We start from the raw sequence: 26952 nt of genomic DNA, 5'->3' as shown, positions 1-26952 counted from the left end.
AATCTAAACCAGGAAGAAAGGAAAGGAGGAAAAGGGAAACACCGCTAGCCCTGGAGAAAATGTACACGGTGTTTATATGCACTTGGCTTTGATCCCACACAATAATGTAGTCTCTGTGTGTGTTGTGAGCGGCATATTTCCCTATCTCTGTGAGGAATGTGTATGTTGATTTGACAGCTATTTACTGCCTGGATCAGTCTTGCAGGAAAGGAACCTAAGTTATTTCTTGCTCTAGGTATTTATATGGCCCTCCTCAGTGCAGTATCAGATAGCCTCACTGTTACTAATGATCCATCATCACAACAGCCCGTGAGGAAAGAAGTATTATCGTCTCCATTTTGCTGATGGGGAACTGCATGTAGGAGAGAATAAGTGACTTGCCCAAGGCTCTGAGGAAGTCTGTGGCAGAGCAGGAATTGAACCCAGCTCTCCAGGGTCACAGGCTGTAACCACAAGGCTTTTCATCCTTCCTCCTAGACATCCATGATGTATGTGAATTTAGCACCAGTGAAAGGTGCCAGTTTGGCTTCCCTGGTGAATTAAGTCCTGTATTTATCCACAGGACAGATACGAAGCTTCCCCACCCTGTCCCATCAAAGAGTGTAAGCTCCGTGCTATGAGGAGGGTGGTTCAGTCCACACAGCCCATTGAATGGGTGACACCAGACTCGTGTACAGAGGGGACAGATCCCAGCAGACAAGTCCAGGGGCAAGGGAAACAGTGGCATAGCCAGTGCAGAAACATACGACTGTGGCCTCTCATGAATCCTCTCCGGGCTTGAGAGCAGGCCGCACAGTAGCTTCCTTGCAAAGGACAGGCTGATCCCGCCAGAGGAAATTTCTTTCCTTCTGAAAAGCTATTGAGGCCTGAGCCCAATGGAAACAAATCCATGAACTTATCCTGTATTTGCACCAGTGTTAATGAGCTCAGGATCTGGCCCACTGTCCATAACCAGGAGCTTAGGCATGGCAGCAGGCCCAGATCTGAGCCTGCTGTTCTGTACCATGAGCTGTTCTGGTTAGGGGAGGCCACGATTAGCTGCACTTTGGAGCATGTCATCACATGAAAGCATGTTAGAGTGTGAATTACATGACATTACTTGTGTACAGAGTGAAACCATGCCAGCAAGGTCTTGGGATGCTCTGATGGCGTGTGAAGCTAAGCTGTGATACAGAAATCCCTCTTACCGTTGTTTTCAATTACTTTGGTTTGTTTCTTGTCATTGTCCCGCTGGACCCCATGGATCTCGACTGTCACCCTTGCATCAACGATGGAGTTTTTGCTTTTGTTCACCTTGGGCAGCTGCTGGCCGGAGATGATCTGCAGAGGAAGCAGAGGGGACAGTAGCACACGTTCAGGATGAGACTTGATTTTCAGAACTGTCATCTCTTTTCTCCAGGCAATATCCTTTGGGAACACAGGGTCTGCCATAGCAAGTCAGACCACAGTTCTCTCAAAACTTGCATCCTGACTCCAGCACCTGATGCTTCGGGGAAAGGTGTGAAACGGCCACAGTATTCTTGGTCAACTGTGCAATGCTCCAATAGCCCTGGCAAGGGGCAGGGAGAAGGAATTCCTAATGGACCCCTGCTGATGAGCGGTTTATACCCTGAACTAATACTGAAGGATGTTTGCCAAATAAATGCTTGTAACCATAACAATAAATAATGACATATGAGCCTGGACTACCCTTGTTTTATCCTTTTCACACGTTTTATACTAAACCAAGAAGGTGAAGTCATGAAAAGAGAGTGCTTTCTGTGAGCTGGGCTCTGCCACCCCAACGCATTATTATTATAATTTATTATTTGAATTGTGATCGTCTTAGCAGCTGCAGTCACAGATCAAGACCCCACTGTGTTAGGCACTGTTCAAACACAGAACAAGACAGCCCCTGCCCCAAAGACCTTATAGTACCATAGGCCCCAATCCTACCAAGATTTACATATCTTCTTCCCTTTATGAACACTGAATAATCCCAATGACTACTCTGTGCATCACGTTAAGCATGTGCGTGAGTCTTTGCTGAACTGGGGCCTTACTTTCTGAGTAGTCCCTTTGGCTTTGAAAGGAATTCTCGCAGAGGCCCCAATTCAGACTGAAGTCAATGGGATTCATGTACATGATTAACAACTTTGATGACGCGCTGGATTTAAGCAGGAGTTTCAAACTTGGTGAATCGGGGCTGTGAAGGTACTGCTCAGTGTCGGTAGAGGTGGCAGAATTTAGATCTGTAGAAGCACACAAAGTTGGCGTTGCTGTTACAATTTTCCTACTCCAATTCTTACTTTAATCTGGAGTTTCTTCCGCATCCACCAGACTCCTTCTGTGATGGATTTTGGATTGAACTTGGATTGCTTGTCCCGAAGGAATTCTGGCTTTAAGACATACCCAGAAAACCCATTGTCCTGGAATCGACCCTGGTAAACATCCATTTCTGGGCCTGGCGTCTGGAAATTCAAGGCAACTGGAACAAAAAAATAAAATTCACCTTCCTGTAAGCCAGCACAAGTGGTTTTCTAGTGATTTTTCACACAATACAGCTACCTTCATACATATAAAGATTTGCCTTCGTGATCTGCAGCACAATAGTGATAAACTTCGCTTCCTACAGCCCTTTTCACATGAGGATTTCACAGATTTTAAAGGGACCATCCTGACCATCTAGTCTGACCTCCTGCATAACACAGAATTTCACCCAGTGATTCCTAAACTGAGACTACACCGTCAGGTTGAAATGGAGTGTATCTTTTAGAAAGACATTCAATACTGGTTAAAAGACTTCCAGTGCTGAAGAACCCACCACATCCATAGGTAAGTTGTTTGAATGGCTAATTAACTCACTGAAAACTGTATTTTTCTTCCAGTCTGAATGCATCCAGCATCAGTTTCCAGCCATTGGAGATTTTTAGGCCTTTGTCTGCTAGATAAAGAAGCTCTGTATTTTCAGAAATCTCCATGTAATTACTTAGACCCAGATCTTCAAAGGTATTTAGACACCTTTGGGGATCTGAGCCTTATAGACTGATCAAATCACCTCTCAACCTTCTCTTGGCTAGACTAAATAGACTGAACTTCTTTACTCTCTCACTATACGGCATGTTTTCCAGACCTTGAATGATTGTGGTAGCTCTTTTCCGAGCCCCTCTCCATGTTCTCAACACCTTTTCTGAAGTGTGTACACCCTATCCAGTAGTGGCCTCACAAGTGCCGTACACAGAGGCAATACGACTCCTCTGCTTCGACTCGATATTCCTCTGCTTATACATCCGAGGATCGTCTTAACGCTCCTTGCCACCACATGGTAGTGGGAGCTCATGTTTAGCTGGTTTTCCACCATGACCACTAAGTCCTAAGTGCCCTACAAAAATTAAAGACAAAAATGATCCTCTCATTCACACCTCTATTTTTCCTCTGATAAATAAATTAATACAGATTTCAGAGAGAGCTGTGTGCACGCTCAGCACCTTTGAAATCTGCCCACTTACTCAGGTTCCCAAATATGGATGTAGGTGCCTAATTTTCAGCACCCATGTTGGTCTCAGTGAATTCTCCAAGGTCACAGTGGTATTTGGGAATAGAACCCAGAATGCCAGACCCTCAAGCACTTTTTCTAACCATTGGACCATCTTCCCCCCAGGGGGGTGGGGAATGGGCAAAAATACTTTATTTCACGAGTAGCTTCATGGAGCCCTTGTTTTCACAATTTGTTTTTGAAACATTCGTATCTCCTCAAAGTTTCAGTGTTCCACGAATTTTAAAAGAGTGTTACTTTGTGTTAGATCTGCTACGTTTGGACCCAGGAACTCACCAGCTAAGGCACAGACAACGGGCTAAATAACCAGCTTGCTTATTCAGCTGCTGTTGCTGCTTACTCTGCCACACTATATTCCTCCACTACTGTGGGTCTTGAACCATACTGGTGCAGTCTAGTGCAGTGTTTCTCAACCTTTCTGACACCAGGGACTGGCTTGCTGCCTTCCTGAACTGTGTCAGGGAGATCTCAGGAACCGATGCCAGTCCGGGAACCGGTCATTGAGAAATACTGTTCTATCAGTTAGGCATGGAACATGCACAATTACATTACCTACATTAGGTTTCAGAGTAGCAGCCGTGTTAGCCTGTATCCGCACAAAGAAAAGGTAATAAGAACAGGAGGACTTGTGGCACCTTAGAGACTAACCAATTCATTTGAGCATGAGCTTTCGTGGGCTACAGTACAGCGGTTGCTCACGAAAGCTTATGCTCAAATAAATTGGTTAGTCTCTAAGGTGCCACAAGTCCTCCTGTTCTTATTACCTACATTACGCTTTGAATACAAGAAGCAGCTACAGGAAATGAGGAAGTATGGAGCTTCAGAGTGACAGCACAACACTGGGACTCAGGGGATCTACATTCACTCCTAGCTAGCTACAGGTTTTCCGTCTGACCTTGGGCGCGTATCTTCTGACTCTCAGTTCTCCATTTGTTAAACACGAATACCAAGAGTTCACTATCTCACAGAAAACAAACAACTCACGACAGATATGAATCATGGTTGTTTAATGCATTGCTAGAATGTGCTCAGATACTGCAGCGATAAGCACAGTATAAGAACCTGCATAGCACAGCATAGCGTAGTATACTAGAGCAGAGGTGGGCAAACTACGGCCCGCAGGCCACATCCAGGCCGGCCCCTGAGCTCCTGTCTCGGGAGGCTCGCCCCCAGCCCCTCCCACATAGTTACGCCGCCGCGCGGGCAGTGGGGCTGCGAGCTCCTGCCATTCTGAGCGGCATGGTAAGGGGGTGGCAGCGGCGCGAGGGGCAGTGGGGGGTTGGGTAGGGAGTCCCGGGGGGCAGTCAGGGGACATGGAGTGGTTAGGGTGGGGAGTCCTGGGGGGCAGTCAGGGGACAGGGTGCAGGGGGCGGTTGGATGGGGTGGAGGTTCTGGGGCAGTCAGGGGTCGGGGAACAGGGGGGTTTGGATAGGGCATGGGAGTCCCAGGGGGCCTGTCAGGGGGCAGAGGTGTGGATAGGTCGGGGAAGTCAGGGGACAGGGAGCAGGCAGGGTTGGATAGGGGGTGGGATCCCGGGGGGGGGGCGGTTTGGGGCGGGAGGTCCTCTCTTCAGGGACTGAGGCCACACACAGGTCAATCAAATACTAACAACATTTAGGTCCCTGTTGATCTGGTTCCGATTTTCAACCTGGTAGCTTTCAATTGCACTTACTGATCTGACAGCCAACGTTCCACAAGTCAACTGGGTTATAGTTGGAAGAATCTGTCCTCCAGCCAGCAGGATAGACCCGGCTCAAATGCCTGATGTTATGATGAATAAAACTGGTTCCTAGAGAAACAGATACAAACACCCTTTTGAGTGATTTGTGCTATTTCTATTCCTTTTTAATGATATGCAGCCCCTTTACCTGCCTACTTAGCCTGTCTTTTAACTTTGCATAGAACTCTTCTGTGACATACCAGGGTACAATCCAGACTAATGAGCAGCTGCGTCACCCCACCCTGTAACCTGGGGTGCCCTTTACAATGCCTCGCTGCTGTAGCCTCCAACCTAGACTGCTCAGAAACAGCCTCCAGCATGTAAGTCACGCCCAGTTACATCTGTGTGTGCGCTGCAGCCAACCAAACAATGGCTCTTACCAGCCTGATTATATTGCAGGGTGACCCCAACACCCCCCCCACCATCCTGGATTTCCCCCAAAAAATGTATGTCCTGTACGGCCCAGCCCTCGCCTGGACAGTACAAATATTCTGAGTCCATTATTCCTTTAAGGGAATAATATGCACACAACTTGTTACCCCACAAGGAGTTACCCAGACACTTCAACTTGAACACACTGGATTAGATAAAACAATAAAACAAGTTTATTAATGATAAGGAGATAGATTTTAAGTGAGTCCAAGTAATGAGGCACACAAGCCAGAAATGGCTACCAGAAAAATAAAGAGAAAACACTTCCTGGTGCCAAACTTAACGTATTCTGTTAGATTCGAAGCAGAGTTTTCTCACCACATGTTTTAGCAGCAGTCTTACCGACCAAACTCTTCAGGTCAGGACCCCTCCCCCAGAGTCCCATGGTGGCTTCCTTTATCTCTTCAGGTGCAGTGAATGGGATGGGTAGGGAGAGAAAGAAAGGAGTGCCTTGGGGTGTTTGTCCCTCCTTTTTATAATTTCTTGAAAAACATTGCCAGCTGAGACCCAGGAAACACAGAGCCTATGTGGAAGGATATTCCCTGCTGGGTTTTTTCACCTGGTTGAACTTCCTTTGCTGTCCCTCCCTGCTTGATGACTCAGCTTACTGCTAAAATACATATTAAGGCAAGCACATATTCCTTTGTTTAGGACTGACCTGACTTCTGCATGGGCAGGGCTGTGGGCTTTGGAACGTGTGTTAATAACATCATAGAGGGAAATCTTATCACTTCTCAATGTTGCCACACATACTTTACCAGGGCAATACTGACCAGCAAATTATGTGTTTTTAAATGATTCCTCATGCGGCACACCTTGTACAAACGTTATTACAATGGTGTATAGAGTGTGAACACAGGAGTATATTCTGTCACCACTTCTTTCCCTTTATCAGACACACTGTCACAAAATCACTTCCACTGCTTCTTTCGGTGACATACCCAGCCAAAGAGACCAAACCTTTTAGGTGCCTCCTCATCCACATTTGATCACTAATCTGGTGGTGATCACTCCAAAGTGGACTCTCATTTACTAAGTAAATTGAACCCTCACCCAAACCTGCAGTCACTTTGCATACAGTTCCCATCCTGAGCCACCATTGCTGGGAACTAGAGCAGAGCAAGTATTCGAATTTTTCAATGAAGTGGTTCTGCCTTGTGAATACTAAAGCAGATGAATATTCTGGCAGGAATGCTGACCGAAATAGTTAATGTGACAGGGATAATGCAGAACATTCACAAAAAGCAGAATTCAAAGAGCAACTATTCACACAAGAAACTTGATTCTGAGAGCTAAACTCATCCAATCAGGCAACAGAAACAGCCCCTGTGACCTATGTGTCCATTCAAAACTGCTTGAACAGCATATGCCATAACGACACCATTTCTGCTCCCACATTAATATGAAGGGATATTAATGGAGCAGGAAGTTCTACAGTTCAGTGCAAGAAGATATTATAATAAATCTCTGGCCACCTCGAAGCTTCTTGGGTGTTACTGCGTTGTACACAATGACCACTATGCTGTATGCTCAGTATTTCACAGTGACAAAGGGATAGAACCAAGAGCCTCCTACTCTAAAGGAACAGGCTCGTTCTGCTTCAGCCTAAATGGGACTCTCTATTGGATGCATGCAGTATAGGGCCTATGAAACCCATCTGTGAGACATAGCTGAAATAATTCTGTCCAGCAAACTGCAGTGGGGTACATACATTACACACACACACAAAATTCACCACATTACAATATCTGTTCATGATATTTACTACCATGCTTAAAGCATGTAAAATGCTGCTCTGGCTAAAATACCCTTAAGGTACCAGTTGTGGATTACAAAAGAGATCCAGGAGACAGCACTGAACGCAGCACAAATACTTAATGGTGGGGTAGGGAGGGAAGTTGCCATTTATACATAGAGAGACAATGCAAAGTTGTTTTTAGATTCTAAGGTGCTCTCTTCTTCTGGACATCTTGCCTTTAAAAGTGAATCTTCGCATGGAAAGACTAGAGAAGGAAGTGAGCACCGAATGTGTGGGTTCACGGACAAGGGGACTAGCAAAGCCTGTTGACAAGGCCGGAGGCACGTACCAGACTCCTGCGCCAGTTTCTGGGCTTTGCTCTCGGTGAAGGACGACATCTCATAGAAGGCAAGGGGAGAGGTGGCGCTGTCGAAGCCCTGGAAGTGGACGCTCTTGCAGTAGATGATGATGTCCGATAACTCCTTGGCCAGCTTTAATTTGGTGCTCTGGAGACAAGAAAGCAATAGGTTTGGCCTTCCCTCCACAAACCCCCTCACAACTGTGCAGAGTATGCACTCTAGTGATCACCGGGGAAGGACACCAGGGCCTCATTCCTGTCTCCTTCACAGAGGGATCCCCCAGTTTTTAGCACCCAGAACCTTTCGTGCAACTGGGCTGTACCCAGCTTCCCCTCCTTTCCCAGAACAGGTTGCTTTCAACGCTGACCACATGAACAGGCGGATTCCTGGTTGCACATTTGGTCTAGGCAAACCCTATCCCGGTTAAGAAAAGACTTGGGATGGCTGTGGGATTGGTGTTTGCATGCTGTTACCCAGCTCACCCTTCTGGCTCACAGGCTGCTAGTGGCAGGAGGTCTGGGAAAGATCTGGGCTGTGTGTGTGAGCTCTAACTGGGTTTCATGCAGCAGCTGCTTTGTCGGCCAAGTCCCATTGTTGCTCAGTGTCACAGCATGATGGACCCCCACATTATGCAGGTGGAAAGCTCTGCGCAAGGCTTTCTGCAGCGCAGGACCAAAAATGTTTTGTTTGCACTCTCAGCCTCAGCCCTTGACTCCAGCATTCAGACTTTTCAGTTGAATCTCAGAAATTGATTGTCTCAGAGCCAGCTGTGCAAACCGGAAGATCTACCCTGGCTGGGAATAAGGGAACAGAGAGGGCAGGATTCCCGGCTCCACAAAGCTTGGAGCTCTTCATTCTGGGATAGACGGGTTCTGATTTTGTCATGTGATGCTTTGGCCCCTGTTGCTGCCACAGCCACCTTAATTACGTCAGGGATTTAACAGGAGCAAGCAGCTCCGGTGAGGGAAGGAAGCAGGAAAGAAAAATAACCAAAGTCCAAGGAAACACCTGCTTGATTCCAGACTAGACATGAAATATAAACCTCTGGAAACTAGGGAAAACACATGATGGACCAGATCCACAGCGGGTGTTCATCTTCAGTGGAGCTACACTGTTATACACCCATAGTGAATCTGGCCCATAGTGCATAGGGACATTCACACACACCTGGAGGCTGGGAAACATCAGTGGTCTAAGATAAAGGGCCAAATTCTGCACGTGGATGCTTCAGTGAGTTAAGCGCATGTGTCTAAGGGCAGAGCTTTCAAAAGCTATGTTTGAGTCTAGGGAAGGACCAAGATTCTTATAGTTTGGCCCTGCTCGCCTGAACAGATCAGACCATGCCCCTTGGTGTAAATCAGCAGAGCTCCATTGGAGCGACACTAATTCATACCAGTTGAGGACCTGGTCACGTATTAGAAAGTGGGTTCGTTGGACCTACACTACGTTCAAAGCCCCATGTAGAAGGGTCGACTTTTCACAGCCCTATGAATGGTGCAATGGGATAAAGCGCTAATGTAATTTATTCACCTTAATTTGGGTTATTGCTGATTATGCACTATATGTATTTTATGTCTTTTTAAAACAAACTTTGTATTGTGGATCATCTAAGCACTATACCCAGATGTACAGACACTCTTTTCTCAACCTGTGTATTACATAATTTTAACATCAGCTTTAATAAAATGTCAAGGCCTTCTGCAGGCTGGACAGCCAGGATCTAGCTTATGCCCTTTCCCTCTCCACATAATTCTTCCCATTCAGTGATCTGGTCAGAGCTTTGACTTACTGTCCTCTTTTGCTCTACCTCCTTCTTCACAGACTCATCTTCCATTTCGGCTGCTTCATCCTCATCAGAGACATCTTCAGCCTCTGTGCTACTGTTCCCGTTCATCCCTATGGTGTCCTCCAGGCTGTTCAACTTCTTTCCCTTCACAAGGATCTTCCCCTTTAATTGCTGCAAAAGGGGTTGTGAAAAACGGGTGTAAGTCAGAGCAGAATCTGGCCTGATCTGTAATAAATCAGAAGGATGCTTGGCAGGACCAAGGCCCATTTGAGCTTCACCAGTCACCGGTTATTAGCCAAAGGAATCCAGTTAATGGACAAAGCCATCAGCCCACCAAGGCTGTACCCTACTCCCTGCAGTGGCCAATGCCTGAGATTTCAAAGAATGGCAACCACCTCCCAGCCCATCTGCAAAAACCGATGATAAGAAAAAGCTCCTGTCTGAGTGCCCCAGGTAATCAGCACGCTCTCTGAAACATGTAGTGTGATCCACCTTAAATTACCAGACATAACTACGAGTCCTATCAAAGGCTACAAAATTATCCAACTCTTTTTAAATATCTAACATCTCCCAATGGCCACAGAACAAGACTGAGAGTTAGGACAGACGGGATGTATTCCTGGCTCTGTTACTGCCTCGCTGAGTGACCTTATGCAAGTCACTTAAGCTCCTTCAGCCTCTGTTTCCTCATCTGTAAAATGTGGATAGGGAAACTTACACCATTTTGAAAACCGCTTGAGAGCCATGGTTGAAAACTGCTATATGCCAGTAAGTGACAGCATGTATTTGTCCAAAGGATTCCACATGATCACTATGCACTGGTCAGTATCTTGGACAATGTTCAGGGCCCGCTTTGAAAATATTCTGTGCTCAAACTCAAGGAGAGCTCTGGGCTTTTAGCACATCTCAGAGACATACTCTTTATAAGCAAAACAAAAAGATTAGGTGCCAGATCCCCCACTGGAACAAATCAGCATCCTCCAATACAGCAATGCCAATTTGCACCAGCTGAGGAGCTGGCCCAAGACATTCAATTTTTGTATTATATGGCTTATCACAATCCATGAGAAGGTCCCGGGTGACTTGACCATGGTCTACAAGTACCAATACGGGGGAAAGATTTCTGATAGTAGAGGGCGCTTTAGGGTCGGAAGTTGAAGCTAGATATATTTAGACGAGAAACAAGTGGCTAACATTTAACAGTGAGGGTAATGAACCATTGGAACTATTTACTTAGGGATGTGGTGGAATCTCCATCACTTGCTGTCTTAAAACCAAGACTGGACATCTTTTTACAAGTTCTCTTATGGCTCAAACAGAAGTTATGGGCCTGATGCAGGGATCGCTGTGTGCCACTCTCTGGCCTGTGTTATGCTGGAGGGCAGGCTAGATGACTGCGGCTTGTTACTTTTTTACTCCAGTGGGCTGGGATTTTCAAAATCACTTAGCACCGGCCCACCTCTGCTTCCAGCGAACACGGTCGGAGATGTAGCATTGACTCCAGCCTGGGTGCTTAAGTCAGTGCTGAGTGTTAGAAAAATCCTACCCATAGTGCACAGCACTGTCCTTATCTTCCCAAGGAAAGATGGAATCTGCAAATTAACCACTCTACTTGCTTTGCTTTGGTATGACATGCACTCCCGCACTCTTTTAGATCCTGCCAAGCACCCACAATCTTTAATGTATTTATTCTCTCAACACCCCTCTGAGGCAGGGCAGTGCTCGTATCCCCATTTTACAGCGGGGGAACTAAGGGGCTACGTGTCTTGCCCGTGGTCACACGGGATGATTGTGGTGGAGCAAAGAATTGAACTTGGGTCTCCCAAAGCCTCAGCTAATGCCCTAACCACTGAACAATCCTTCCTCTATATTTCTGAGTGCTGTAATGGGAGAGGCAACAGTCATGCTGTTCTTAAATGACAGGGCTGTAGTAAACCAGGGAGATTTTAAAGCAATCAAGCAGTTTTCAAAGAATATTATACTCTCTTTCTGGGTGACAGCACATTGTAACGAGTCTCAGCAGAGACCAGCCTGACACATCATGCAGTCAAGTTGCAGTAGATTTTGCTGGCCTCACCGCAAAGTCTGGCTTGAACTGAAATTTGCCATTAGAACCTGATAAAGGAGCCAAGCTTTTTTTTTTTTCCCCCTTAAGATATCACAAATAAGCTGTTTACTTTGGAACAACTCCCCTGGCACTCAGAGTGCACAAAAGCTGCCAGCAGGAGGGTACCAATTATGAGGCAACATATGGCAGGAACAGACATCGCCAGTCCTCATCTGGGTATATCTCACTTAATTTCCTGCCACTGCCGGGGCCTCAGGGATTGGTGCACCCCAGCCCCTCCTATTCTTTGCCTCGGGCATAAAATAGTTTTGTCTCCGTAGGGGTGCAATACTTTGGTCTAATTGCAGTTGTTGGAGTGCGTATGCGGGTGCTGGTGGCCTGTGGTATACAAGAGGTCAGACTAAATGAGCTGGTGATCCTTTCATTTCTCTGCATTCATTTCAGGAGCCAGTTGAAAACCGTCCCCCTTTTTTTAAACACTCTCCATAGAGCTGCCCTCTCTTTACACCTTCCCTATGCCCTGCAGTACTTTAGCATCCCCCTGTTCCTCTCTGTCCTTCCATAACATCTAGACCTTGCAGGAGAAATTCATCCCTGCATAGAGGCCTATGCACCACTTACATCCCACTCAAGCCTTCAAACAGAGGGACTGTCAGGCCTCATGCTGGCACTCTCCACAGGGGTGGAGAAACTTCATCTCACTAGCGCAAGAGCCTTCTCCCAGGCAGATTCTGGACCAGCCTTTCCTGTATCTACTGCATATAAAAGCTGTGTGTTGCTATTAGTTATTACGTCTCCGCCTCATTGGTACTTTATCTCTGTGACGCTGCCTTTTTATCACAGAGCTCTCTAGGGAAGGGCACTTCAGACCTCCTTGCCACCGCCTCATTTCTGGGCCCAGAAGAAAGAAAATGAATGGGCCATGGCATAAAACGTAGGAGATCTAGATTTAATTCCCATCTTTGCCACTGACTTTGCATGACACCTTAGGCAAATCACTTAACTCCTCAGCTCTCCGCCGGCAAGAACAGACAAGTAATCTTTTCCCATTTTTTGAGTCTTTAAATCAAGACTGGATGGTCTTTCTAAAAGATACGCTGAACCTCAAACAGAAGTTATGGGCTGATGCCAGGATCAATGAAGCTCTCTGGCCTGTGTTATACAGGACGCCAGACAATGGTCCCTTTTGGCCTATGAATACTGTCCGCCCCACCCCCCCCCTTGCCTATACCTCTTGATTTCTTTCTAATTCTGCTGTGATTTAGTATTTATCAGTGAGGGTGAAATTCATTGGTAGGTCAATCTTAAATCCTATTCTGAGAGCTTAAGTGGCACACTGGTCTTGATGCGACCCTCTTGCACGGGATGAGGTTCATAACTGAGCTGTGTGAAGAGTTTCAGGCTCCAGTTTCTGTAGAAGATGCTGTACTACAGTGGTCTTCAACCTTTTTATGCCCAAGATCACTTTTTGAATTTAAGGGCAACCCAGGATCTACCCCGCCCCTTCCCCAAAGCCCCACCGCACTCACCCCATCCCCCCCTCTCTCCGTCACTCGCTCTCCCCCACCCTCACTCACTTTCACTTTCACGGGGTTGGGGTTTGAGAGGGGGTGCGGGTTCTAGGCTGGAGCTGAGGGGTTTGGAGTGTGGGATAGGGCTCTGGGCTGAGCCTGGGGCAGGGGGTTGAGGTGCAGGAAAGGGTGAGGCGTGCAAGCTCTGGGAGGGAGTTTGGGTGCAGGACAGGGCTCTGGGCTGGGCCAGAGCATTGGGGTGCAGGAGTGGGTGCGAGGTGCTGGCTCTGGGAGGGGGCTCCTGGCTGGGTCAGGGGGGTGGGGTGCAGGAGGAAGTGGGGGTGCTGGCTCTGGGAGGGGGCCCAGGGCTGGGGCTTGGGGTGCAGAAGGGGGTTCGGGGCACAGGAGGGGGTATAGGGTGCTGGCTCCGGGAGGGGGCTCAGGGCTAGTTTGGGGTACTGGCGCTGGAAGGGAGCTTAGGGCTGGGGCTTGGGGTGCAGGAGGGGGTTTGGAGTGCTGGCTCTGGGAGGGAGCTCAGGGCTGGGGTGCGCCCTCCCACCAGGCAGCACATACCTGCGACGACTCCCAGTTGTGGCGAAACATGGCTGCCGCTAAGGCAGGCTCCCTGCCTACCCTGGCCCAATGCCGCTCCCAGAAGGGGCCAACATGCCCCTGCAGCCCCTGGGGGGCAGGGGCGGGCAGCATGTGGCTCCGTGTGCTGCCCCTCTCTGCAAGCACCGCCCCCGTAGCTCCTGTTGGCCACAGCTCCCCATTCCCAGTCAATAGGATTGCGATTGACTGGGAGATCTAGGATCAACCAGTTCATCACAATCGACCGGTTGGTGACCACTGCTGTACTACAATAAAAGTTGCATTGAACCTTATTTCCATGAGGCTCGTGGGCTGAGCATTGGCACCCATCAGTCAGTATGGCTATCTGGAACAAGAGATGCTGACACCCTGATTTTCAGTGGCTTTCCCCCAGGATGAAGTTTAAAAAACTAAACTCTCGTTATGGCAGTCTCGGTTTCCCTCCATGTGATACTAAGTAGTTCCTGCCAAACTACGCCTGAGGGGAAAGAGAATCCACTCTTTACTTCAGCTCTGCTGAGCACGTCCTTTGTGCTGTGTAGAAGCCCCAGAGTTCCTGAAATGCCTCAGTAAGTAACGGCAACTGGCAAGACTTGACCACAAAACCCACTTCATTTACCTGTGGGAAGCACAAGGGCGAATACAACACAATATATCCTGAGAGGCAGCAGGACTGGGAGTAGATGGAACTCTGGACTAGAAGCCAGGGATAGAGAGTCACGGTTGCAGAGCTAGCCACATCTCTGCCTGCCTTCTGGTCTCTCCGAGTGCAGCCCTGCCCGTCTCAGCCCTCATGCCTTTAGCCTTCCCTAGGGTGGAATCCTGTGATTCTCCCGCTCTCAGACCAGGCTGCGTGCTGCGATACCCTGCCTATCCACGATGCTGAGCCAGCAGGTCCAACGGACTTCAGGCACCAGCGGTTCTACCCTGTGGGAGTCTGTGACCAGTGGCATACATGACCAGACAGCCTTTTCGAACCAAAGTACTGATTATTTTAACAACAGGAACAAAGCATTTGTTGTCTTAAAACCCTTTTTCTCTAAACAGTCTACACGCATATCCATCTTACGTAAAGCCCTATCATCCCCTGATGGTCATTTAGGCAGCCCTAACTTCTTCAGACTCCCTAGCAGGTCCCTGGTGTCTCAGTCTGGTGCCCTCAAACACCCCCCCAAATATCGCTCCTCACCCCCTTTGACAGAGTGCTCCCTTTTAAACTTAGAATCATAGAATCATAGAATATCAGGGTTGGAAGGGACCCCAGAAGGTCATCTAGTCCAACCCCCTGCTCAAAGCAGGACCAATTCCCAGTTAAATCATCCCAGCCAGGGCTTTGTCAAGCCTGACCTTAAAAACCTCTAAGGAAGGAGATTCTACCACCTCCCTAGGTAACGCATTCCAGTGTTTCACCACCCTCTTAGTGAAAAAAAACTTGCCCGGCTTCTTCTGATCTCCTGTGGTCCCAGCCTTCCCCTGCCATGGTATTGTCTCTTAACAACTCTCCAGTGTGCTGAGAAGTGTCTTATCTTCAGCCATTTGTTTCCATCCTGCTTGTTTTTTCGCAACAGCCCCTTTTAAACTCAACCAGTCTATGCACAAAGTAAACATCCCAATTACGCGGTCGACACACAGTATTCGTAAGTTATTACAGAATAGCTCCAAATGCATCACACACAGTTTCATAGATTCATAGGGACCATTAGATCATTAAGTCTGAGCTTCTGTATAGCACAGGTCAAAGAGCTTTATACAGTTCTGCCACTGACTTGATACATAGCCTTGGGCACTTTACTTAACCTCTCTGTGGGCAGGATCCTGGTAGGGGCTGAATTCAGGTGCGAATTAAAAGGGCTCAGCACCATGTCCCAGTTTCCACAGTGTGCAGAATAAGGATACTTTCCTACCTATCTGACGGGGAAGCTGTGAGGGTTACTGAGTTAATGCTTGTCAAGGGCTCTGAAGATCCAACACACTAATACTTATTACACCCTTATTTTGTACAATGTCTTTCAGGGCAACTGTCTCCCGAGCTGCTTTGCAGGGTGAAATAGCAATAACTGAACAATGACGTTAAAGGAGAAACGATGGCAGAGGATGGGAAAAATTAAGGGGCCCCAGCAAGAGAGGAGAAGAGACATTTTCCAGTGAGGTTATTAAGAGAGGCAGAGAGAGAGGAAAGCTATCCCAGAAAGGAGGGGCTGCAAAGGCAGCTCCCTCCAACACTGGAATAACTATGGAAAAAGACACAGAAGAGAACCTGGGGGAGGAGGCAGAGGACCAGACCTAGATTCACTAGTAGGGAGCAATTTGCGCTCCAGTATACATGCAGTGGGGGCAGGACCCAAAAGAAACACTGATGGCAGAGGCTTTCAGGGTAAGTTGCTTGACTCAGTGTATCTTCCAAATGGCCCTGGTCCTGCGTCTTTCGGGGCAGCACCGCTACTCTATGGATGGCAAAAGCTCACTCCAGGTCTCACAGGCTATGTCTGCACTGGAATTAAAACCCCCAGCTGGCCCATGTCTGCTGACCCAGCCTTGCGGGGCTCGGCCTAACGGGCTGTTTAATTGCGGTGCAAACGTTCCAGCTTGGGCTGCAGCCCGAGCTTTGGGACCCTGCCACCTTGCAGGGGCCTAGAGCCTGGGGCTCCAGCCCGAGCGCCAAAATCACAAACTGCCCCTTAGATCTGAGCCCAAGTCAGCTGGCATGGACCATCTGCGGGTTTTTTATTGCAGTGCAGACACACCCACAGCAGACGGGGGATTGCAGCAGACTTGTGCAATGATGGCTCTGACTCAGGCAGACTTTCTGCCACTGAGGAGTGAATCGAGCCCAAGGAAGGTGAGATGGGCAGGGGGCCACTCCATGGAGAGTTAGCAACTCTGAAGTGTTAAGAGGCCAGGGGGACATGGTCACGTCTTACTGTATGTGAGATGATGGGCAGCAACACTCTTGGCACACCAGCCCATACAGCAATGGCATCAGGGCAGCCACTGAGAAGGGAGATGCGGTAGTCAAGGTGAGAAGCCATTGATTAAATGCCTGAATGTGGATGTCAGGGTCACAGCAAGAGCTATCCACTCTATCTATCTGGAGTGTTTTATGAGGACTCTAATATTTAACCCATCTGATTCCTCTAGTCACCAACAACTTTAACGAGCGCTTTATTTCAATTCCAGTGCTGGGCTGGCTAGGCTATTTTCTGCATGCTCTGTAGTTAGGATCACCCACCCGTGAGTTATTGTTCCATTCTGATCTAATTATTTCTTCCACTTGGCTCCCGAATGAGCTTTCTCAGAGACGGGGGGAAATAAAAGGCCAGGTGCCTTTCAGAATGGCAGTGAAGTGACTGGATCACGTGCAATGTGATAAAGAACAAGAGAGACAAACTTAGACAGCCTTACCAGGGAAACCTCCAGGGGAAGATGGTTTCATGGAGAAGGAAGTTTCCATGGAGGGTGAACTAGTGGGGATGGGATGGGATCAGACATACCATGTGCCCAGCAATGCAAATCAGCCATCCATCTGTATAAAGCCTGCTAGGAGGCTGTCTGTGCTCCGGGATGGTGGAGTGAAGAGTGGCTGAGGAGGTCAATCCCCCCCGGCCCCATATGTGTAACTCTAGCCTCTCCTTTCTCCTCCCAGCCCCTCAGCAGCCTTCTATGCTGGCCTATGCAGGGATGTTACACAGACTGGTTCCATGGCCCGTGGGAGTGCCCTGGCACCCATGCAGCCATCTGCCAGTGGACCTCCCTGGGCAACCCTGGGCGTAGCTTAAGTGGTTCACAGGCTTTTGCTGTCCCTCGGCAACCGGGTTAATTGCCCCTGATGTGAGTAGGCAATGAGATTACTCACGTGCATAAGGACTTCTCACAGCAGTAACGGTTTGCAGGATTAGGACCTACCAAAAAAGATACACACCCTAGACAGCACCATAATTTATTAGTGTGAATCTGAACTGTGTCAACTTCCCTTTTCCTGCAGTGCGGTATATTTCTTTAAGTCCTAAAACTACCCAGCCAACAGACTCCATAATGATGCTTCTCCTGCTTTGCATTTTGTTTACCGCCTTCCAGCAGCTTGCCAGGGCTGGATTCCAAACTGAGAAAATAAATGGACACACTTTTTTCTCATAAAAAATTCATTGCCCCCTCCCTCTTCCCTCATCAGCTTTACTAGGAAGTGGAAAATCAAGGATGGTGTTTTACGTATAAATTATAAATGAAAGTATCTACAACAGTCAACAATTTGGTCTTGAGAAAAGATTCTACTAGGCACACATGTTAGGCAGATGGAGGAATAGTACAGGAGGGAAAAAGTGAGGAATTATTTTTATATCACTATTTTTTCCCTTTTTTAAAAAGCTGACTCGACCAGATCTTTAGCTGATATAAATCAGCCTAGCTCCATTGACTTTAATGCAGCGACACTGATTTACACCAGCTGAGGAGCTGGCCCACTGGCTATCGGAGGAGCCAGAGGGCATATCAAATAGATAGCAGGAAACAAAAATGTGCAAAATCTCGTTGGTTTTTGTTTGATTTATTATTTCCCATTTTATTTTTCAATGATTTTTAAAGATTTATATATATATAATTTTACTGGGCTACAAAGAGTTAACAGCCCTTTGAAAAGCAATCAGCTGATTTCAGGATTTTTCACTGAGGGCAAACAAGACGAGGAAGTGAGGGGAAAGTCAGTAACACGATCTCATAAGAGCTTGCTTGTCCAACTCAGCAAAATCTTATTCAATCCCCAGCCTTGGGGTGTGTCCTATTCCTGCACGAGCCATAGCACAGTCAGTGCTTAACTATGGAGTGAAATTCTTTTCCCTAATGCAAAGGTCCTAGTGGAGCAGTGGTGCATTTATTCATAATAATAAATCCTGTTTATTATAGCAATGCCTAGGGATCAACCAAGAACAGGGCCCCATTTTGTTAAGCACTGTACAAACACAAGGTAACACTCCCAAATGCCTTAAAATACAGCAGAACATGAGAGACGCCAAATTCCTATGATATTTTTGACTGCTTTTCCCCCTCCCCTCTCTCCCGCACTGACCATCGGATTTTCCCCATCCACAAACTCCTACCAGCACTTCCTGGGCCAATGAAGCTTTGGGTAAAAATAAGAATTTTAAAAAGCATTCAGAATGCCCTAGTTAATCCAAGGTCATTTTTGTCGCTGTATCTTCTCCTCCACGTGCTGCTATTTTGGAATCAGGCTGAAGTATCATAGAGCGGGACAGATTCTCAGCTGGTATAGATCGGTGTCATTGGCATCCAGGGAGCTACGCTGCTTCACTCCCAGCTGAATGAAACTCTGGCTAATTTACTGCAACAGTCCTAATGAGTTCAAATCTGTATTGAATTTATTAGCAGCATGGATAGTAGCCAACCAAGGGCTCACAAGTGTTAACTCACTGAGTTACCTCATCAGTCTGCTGGGTCCCTCCCTCTCCTATCAGGCCTGGGGGTCAGCTCCCCAAACTCATTGGCTGCACTGATGTGCAAGGATCTCTAGGCACATGCCACTGGCAAGGAGCCTCCATGCAAGGGTCCCTTGCCTCTGCATTGCCACCCAGCTCTCCCCCTCCTCACAATCCCTTGACAAGGCAGCTCCCATGCTCTCTATTACTCCTCAAGCTACCACTGCCCTCAGAATCTCTTTCAGTGGGAAGAGAGTCTGCAATATGACATGGTTTGCAGTAACCTGCACTGATTTTCCCCAATCACGTTGAGGTAGGGAAGGGGTAGGGGAAATCAGTGCAGCATGGCTGTCTCAGTTACTCTGTCTATTCCCTGGGAACGGGCCAGAATCCTCATGGAATAGCTTCCCAGGGACTGAAGGGCAGCGGAAAACAAGCCAGTGACAGCTTCCTTCCTCTTTCAGTACAGAACAGTGCTGCTCCTCTATATTATAATCAAGCAGTGGTCAATTCTGCCTATTCAGAAACATGGAGACAAATCCCCTAGCTACTTCTCCCAAGGAGCTAGTCTGCCCCTCATCTACACTAAAACTAATTAGGATAACTCCAGCATCCAGAGGACTTTAGGCCCCGGAAGGTCATATTAACCAAGTTCTGTGTAAGGTGAGCATATACAAAACAGACCTGTAATATCCAGCTAACTGGACGTGCCCTGTGAGAAAGCAATTGCTAACAGGGCTGAAGACATTGTCTGGCCTCTGGATCAGAAATTCCCTGAGTTCCACAGAGCCGGTCTTCACGTGAGACTCCTCAGTGACTCTCCTTATCACGGTGAGTGATATTACATGAGTCTGATAAGAACACAGGCAGTGTAACAACACACAAAGCAGTAAAGTAGCTCCACTCACCTCCGGCGAGGGGAAGTCTGATGTATTTCCATCAAGTGGCATTACCAGCAGCATGTCCCCTAGGATCGTCTTCATGTGCTGAGCCATCATCTTCTGCTGTTCCAGGCTACAGTGGTTCTCCAAGGAAATGATTACTGGGTATGGAGAGGTCTGTGGTAGGACAGCAACATACATCATGGTTTAACTCTGGCAATCGCTTCCCTCCGGGTGTTATAAAACCAATGTGCTGCGCAGTTTTCAAAAGGCACATCTCATTGGAAACCGGGCCGTTAACACAGATGAGTTCAAATGCACAGTAACTCTACACTATTTAACATTACACATTAATAGCACTATTTTGGTAGCCATCTACTGAAGCCTCCCAGGAAACGTAATCTAGAGGCTAGGACGCTGGACTGGGAGGCAGGGGCTCAATTCCCAGCTCAACTGGTCCACAGACCTTGAGTCACTTAACTTTCCCTGTGCCTCAGTTCCCCATCTGTAAAATGGAGATAATGCTTCCTGACCTCAGAGGGTGTTCTGAAAGTAACATCCATTAATGCCTGTGAGATGCTCAGATACTAGTGTGACAAGGGCGAGACAGATCCTATATCATCGAGTCATTTCTTCCTTTCCTGATGATGCATCTAACGGGTTTTAGGACCCTAGGAAAGTGCTACCCACTGTACACCCCCATGGATATTTCCTTGCAATGTAGGCTTCTGATTTCTGCATCCTAAAATCCTGGGGAAAACAGGATGTTGGCTCTAAAGGCAATTTAACTGAAGAAGAAGGAGCAAGCCTGAGTCCCCAGTGAGTCTGGAAGAACAACAGTCTTGATATAAAGGATGACAGCCCGGGGCTGCTATTCAAGGCACCCAGGTTTGATTGCTACATCCTGTAATTTACTCCCAGTAGGAAGAGAGAGGGAATATCTCCCATCAGTCCCTCACATGCACACACATGGATTTCTCTAAAACCTCTGGATAAATAAGGCTGAGCCATCAGACATCACAGCCAAGCTAATCATGAAATGAACAGCTGAGTTAATTGGACTGCCTACATTTCCCATTGCCTACATGCATTATTGTTCTAATTTCTGGTTACTGTCTTCACTGTGGTAGGGGTCCAGATCCCATCACGCTAAGTGCTGCGCCCATGGACAATGCAAAGACAATCCCTGCCCCAAAGGGCTCAGCATTTCAATAACCCTCAGGTGCTGCTCACTGCAGAGGGCAAGGCACAAGTATGGCAGCCCAGAAAGGGACCAATGAGAAATGCAAGTATGCAGGTTTCATTCTGTACGCACAATGGAAAGCTGATTATTTCACTGAAGCGGAACGTCTGCCTGTTTGTTCTCAGGGAAAAGAAATGAAGCTGCAGGATAAACACCCCCCCCATCCTTTGTTCTTACTTTGAAAGCATAGTTCTTGATGGCCTTTATGGCATCACTGAAGAGGATCTTGGAGGTGAGTGTGTAGCCATGATAAATAACAGGCTCTGAGTTAGGACCATCCCAGCAGTCCAGCTCCACACAGCGGCAGCCTTTGGTCAGGGCTCTGGAAACAAAGAATGGAGGCATTCTGGTTTTTCTCCCCGCTCCCCTCCAAAAATGGGACGATATTGTACATGAGCATTTCAATATACGCTCATGGATGGCTTTGACAAGTGCACAGTAAGTGAAAAAAGGGGAACCTGTAAAAAGTGCAGTGGGACTGAGGAGCGGGGAGCTCAAGAGAGATCAGAGCAACTGAAAGGAGAGGAGCTCAGAGAAACTGATGAGCAAGCTCAGAAATGCATAAAGGAATCTGAGGAGAAGGGAGATGGGAAAAGCTCAGGGCACCTGAAGATAACGGGGATCTGAAAAGCACAGGCGGGGGTTGGAGAGAAGGGAGATTAGGGAAGCCTTGAGATGGCGAAGAGCAGATCAGGAAAGGCTGACTGGGCATAAAGAGAGTGGATCAAAGAAGCCATGAGTAGCTGCCACAATCAGAGAGGCCTAGACCATGTGCATTCTTCATGCAGATTTGACAAGGAATTGGGGATGCATTTTCAAAGTTGTGCTCACTGACATAGCTATGCGAACTTCACTGTCATTTAATGAGACTAAATCCCCTTTAGAAAGTTCACCCCACAGATTATACATCTTGAATGTATGCTCAGAAAGCCCCTGCCCTGCATTGTCTGGTTCAGTCATTTCCTGCCTTCAAACGTAAGTTCTTGTCTATATATTCATCACTGTAGGCTTCTGAAGATGATCTTTCCACTTTTCTCTACAGAGGCATATGTGTACAGTAGGCCGTGTGTAGAGTAATTCCCCCATATGCCTAAAGAGACCCATCTCCTATAAGCACTGCTACGAGACTTGTGGGAACCACCGAGTTAACCCCAATGGAAACAGGATTAAGTAATTTCCTGATATTGCAAAATGCACTCAAATAACTAATGAAAGCAATTCACCGAGCTAAACCCTCTGCCCCTCCCTGTCGCTTTTGACTCGCTAGCTGCTACTCCCCAACAATTCCATCGGGTAGGCAAGGAGCCATGGTAGCAGAGCACCTGCTCAGTGGAACTAGGGCTCACACTTTGATCATGACTCACGTGACTTGGGGGGTTTCCTCCTGGAATCATGCTATTGCCTGAGAATTCAGCTTTCACTGAAAAAAGAGTAAATGTCCAGCCCTCCTGGCTGCAAAGAAAAGCTTGAAAACATGACCCGTGAAGTCCCCAACACCAGAAGACAAATGCAAAGCATGTTACATTTATTAGTTTTTAAATCTCATTCCTCTGGGGGCCTGACTCAGGATTATTGCACGCTTAGGGTTGGCAATACTGTCAGCTACAGGGAAGTATCTTGTTGCTGGTTTGTTTGCAGCTGTTTGAGGCCACTTCAACATCTGGCTACTAGCTGGCAGACACAACAATCAGCAATAAGGTTAGGGTCAGTTCAGGCCAGGGTGGAACTGAACATTCAAGGGTCAAGTCTGCCTGTATGTGTTCTGTATCCTTGTACAATCTGTGTTGAGAGATCCCCCTTTACCTGATATAGGCCTCTGTGCTACTGGGCCCTCTGAGCTGGTCTTCCATTAAATAGGTATTGTGCGAAGATGACACCAAGTAGTGACTGAGGGGCTGAGTCATGTCCTGATAAACTTTACTGTGAGAGGAGTTGAATATGTTCCCCTCTGCAGACAGCAGATACATCAGGAAACCATCTTTGGTCATGATCTGTTGCTTCTTGGCTACCAGATAAAAGAAACATAAACCAGCAGTGAAAATATGACACCTTGGTACTGGAAGAATGTGAAACACCGTGAGCTGTGAGGCCCCTCAACACCACCTGCCCTAGTGTGAGGAAGTTTTATCTGTGCCTTGCTGTGGGTCAGCACTCTGACACCACTAGGTTCTGGCTACACAAACACTGCCTTCCATGCCTCCACTCTCTCTGAACAGGTTAGCTAAAGGCACACACCAACCCCTGAGTCTTCAGAGCACTCCTTGTAGTGTCCAGCCCCTCCTAATGCCCAGGCCTGCTGTTCCCAAAACAGCAGTACTCACCACCTTGTAAGATTCAACTCCGGATCACCACTTTGCTTAACACCACAGCACTGAGATGTATTTACAGTGAAAACAAGAATAAGTTCATTCTCAAATACAGACATTCCAGCAATAATGAGTAAGAACACTGGAAACAAATGGTTACATATAAAACAAAATCATAACATGCTTTCTAGAGACTCAACTTAACAAATTACCCTCCTGTTTAAAGAAGCTTATCTCACCAAAAGTTATCTCCAGTGGTTTCAACCAAGCCTGACTGAGACTCCACTTTCATGAAGCAAACTTGCTGTCTATGTCCTAGGTCAGGGGTGGGCAAACATTTTGACCTGAGGGCCACATCTGGGTATGGAAATTGTATGGTGGGCCATGAATGCTCACAAAATTGGGGGTTGGGGTGTGGGAGGGGGTGAGGGCTCCAGCTGGGGGTGCGGGCTCTGGGGTGGGGCCAGAAATGAGGAGTTCAGAGTGCAGGAGGAGGCTCCAGGATGGGGCAGGAGGTTGGGGTGTGTCTCCAGCTGGGTGTGCGGGCTCTAGGCAGAGCTGGGAATGAGAGGTTGAGGGTGCAGGAGGGTGCTTCAGGTTGGGACTAAGGGGTTTGGAGGGGGATCAGGGCTGGGGCAGGGGGTTGGGACACGGGAGGGGGGCAGTGGGGCAGGCTCCGGGTGATGCTTACCTCAAGCAGCTCCCAGGAGCAGCAGCATGTCACCCAGCTGGCTCCTACACGGCATGTCCCCCCGGCAAGTCCCCCCACTGGCTCCTACATGGAGGCGCAGCCAGGCAGCTCTGCACCCTGCCCCATCCGCAGGTGCCGCCCCTGCAGCTCCCATTCGCCATGGTTCCTGGCCAATGGGAGCTGTGGAGGCAGTGCTTGCAGCAGAGGCAGCATTCAGAGCCCCCTGGCTGCCCCTTCGTGTAGGAGCTGGAGGGGAGGCATGCCGCTGCTTCTAGGAGCTGCGCGGAGTGAGGCAAGCCCTTGACCCCACTCCCTGGCTGCAGCACCAGAGTGGGGAAAGCCCTGGACCTTGCTCCCCAGTGAGAGCTCGAGGGCCTGATTAAAACGTCTGAAGGGCTGGATGCAGCCCCCGGGCCATAGTTTGCCACCCCTGTCCTAGGTGAAGGATGACAGATCTTCTCTCCCAAACATAACCCCTTCACATCCCTCAAATTCCCTAGCAAACACTAATAATGTATCGTCTGAGCAAACCAAGATTTGCAAAAGGCAAAAGCCAACGACGTACAGCTGTACTGGCTTGACTAGAGGGTGCTCTAACTTATGCTGGAAACTGAACTGGTCCCCAGGCCAGGCCCCAAACCAGGGAACTGCACAGCTACTTTCATCCCCACCCCATTCTTGAGCTGTGCCAATGGCAGCAGAGACACAGCCCAGGAACATGGCCTTTCAGCTGTCTTGAACATTCCATCTAAGAGGCTGCACGGTGGTTACTCATTTCATCTCCGAGCAGAAATAAAATAATTCTGCATTTGCTCTATTGAAATGCAGGTCACTTAACTGGCCGCCTAAATATGGATTTAGGTGCCTAACTATTTTTAGGTACCCAAGTTTCAAAAAGTTCTCCTTGGGCTAGATTGGATAAGAAATGCAGACGTGGCGACATTGAGTGTTACCGAGTTTTTCAGGGGCTTGGAAAATCACTGGGATTCACAAAGGCTGAGTTGAGGAGCCTAAGCGCCCTATGCAATGACTAAGGAGGGCTAGGCAGTGGGGCCTCAGAATGGGATTCACAAAAGCCAGCATGCTAGGTGGCTACTCACCTTAGGGTTGCCCCCGTCCAGTTTTCACCTGGACAATCCAAGTTTTGGCTTGTGTGTCCGGGTGCCATTTGACAAACCCTGATGTCCAGTTCTTTTGATCTGTGGGGGAAGAAGCGGAGCAGGGGCGGGGCCTTGGGAAGAAGAGATGGAGAAGGGGGCAGGGCCTTCGGGGAAGAGGCTGAGCAGGGGGCAGCACCACAGGGGTCTGGTTACCAGCCATTAGAAATGTGGCAAACCTACTTCAGCTATACAAGCCAATGGGAGATGCCAGCAACAGGAGTGTGTCCTAAGCCCCTCTGCTCTCACAGAGATGGGCCCTAAGTGCAGGCTGCAGAAAGGCACCTCCCTCTGCTTGGGATTCTCAGCTGTGAACCCTCTCTTGGCATGTGGCATCTATGCTGTTTTTGCAGGCGGCCAGGGGAGGACCAGAGTCAACTCCCGCCTAACTTTTAGCCCAGTGGTTAGTATACTCATATGGGATTTGGAAGACCCTAGCTCAAATCTCCCTTCCTCATGAAGGGAGTACAGGGATTTGAACAAGGATCTGCCACCTCTCTGGGGAGTGTCCTAACTGAGCTCTGGGATATTCTGAAGCGGGGCTCACTCAGTCTCTCCCGCTGAAGCAGTTCCTCAGTGGATAAATCATATAAAAAGCCATTGGGGCAGGGGGACTGGATCCCAGGTCGCTCACCTCCCAGGGGAGTGCTCCAACTGCCAGGTTACGGAGTCATTCTCAGACTTGTGGGGGCAAAAGACCTATCTCGCTTTAAGATTAGACTCGATAAGTTTATGGAGGAGATGGTATGATGGGATAACATGATTTTGGCAATTAATTGATCTTTAAATATTCATGGTAAATAGGCCCAATGGCCTGTGATGGGATGTTAGATGGGGTAGGATCTGAGTTACTACAGAGAATTCTTTCCTGGGCATCTGGCTGGTGAATCTTGCCCATATGCTCAGGGTTTTCAGCTGACCGCCATATTTGGGGTCGGGAAGAAATTTTCCTCCAGGGCAGATTGGAAGAGGCCCTGGGGTTTTTTTTGCCTTCCTCTGTAGTATGGGGCACGATGAAGTGAGCTGTAGCTCACGAAAGCTTATGCTCAAATAAATTGGTTAGTCTCTAAGGTGCCACAAGTACTCCTTTTCTTTAAGTCTAGATGGTCTTTCAGGTGGGACTCTGAAAACCTAAATTCTGCCCACTCTGCACAGATCTCAAAATTCCCATAGTACTTGGTTTGCCCCACAGGATCTTACCTAGCAATTGTCCGAGTTTGCTAACATCTGCCTTCTTGAAGTCCATTGTCTTTCTTTTGCTGTCTTCCTCCTGACATTCCTTAGAATCATGAGCTCTGTCATTTCATGATCCACTGTCACTCAAGCTGCCTTCCACCTTCCAATTCTCAACCAGTTCCTCCCTATTCGTCAGAATCAAATCTGGAACAGCCTCTCCCCTAATCACTTTCTCCACCCTCTGTAATAAAAAATTATCTCCAATGTATTCCAAGAACTTGATGCATAATCTGTGTCCCACTGTACTATTTTCCCAACACATCTCTGGGCAG

The 26952-nt window shown here is 48.0% G+C and overlaps 1 protein-coding gene across 3 annotated transcripts in view; it reads right to left on the bottom strand.

Annotated features, from left to right (window-relative positions):
• PLCD1 (phospholipase C delta 1) overlaps nucleotides 1–26952 on the bottom strand; it is a 92267-nt gene that overhangs the window by 5236 nt on the left and 60079 nt on the right. For 2 of the 3 annotated variants that reach the window (XM_073334724.1, XM_073334723.1), the window contains exons 6-13: nucleotides 23094–23295; nucleotides 21468–21612; nucleotides 20075–20224; nucleotides 9574–9741; nucleotides 7775–7931; nucleotides 5208–5324; nucleotides 2289–2467; nucleotides 1188–1320 (exon numbers count right to left, since the gene is read on the bottom strand). In XM_073334724.1, coding sequence (XP_073190825.1) covers nucleotides 1188–1320; nucleotides 2289–2467; nucleotides 5208–5324; nucleotides 7775–7931; nucleotides 9574–9741; nucleotides 20075–20224; nucleotides 21468–21612; nucleotides 23094–23295 — 1251 coding nt within the window. Of the gene's footprint in view, nucleotides 1–1187; nucleotides 1321–2101; nucleotides 2232–2288; nucleotides 2468–5207; nucleotides 5325–7774; nucleotides 7932–9573; nucleotides 9742–20074; nucleotides 20225–21467; nucleotides 21613–23093; nucleotides 23296–26952 lie in introns of those variants that run through there. The other variant, XM_073334725.1, reaches the window with a different exon arrangement.

The sequence above is a fragment of the Lepidochelys kempii genome, chromosome 2, assembly GCF_965140265.1.
Source record: "Lepidochelys kempii isolate rLepKem1 chromosome 2, rLepKem1.hap2, whole genome shotgun sequence".
NCBI classification, from domain to species: Eukaryota; Metazoa; Chordata; order Testudines; family Cheloniidae; genus Lepidochelys; species Lepidochelys kempii.
Note: the sequence above shows the minus strand (reverse complement) of the source record. Positions and strands in the feature narration are given on the sequence as shown.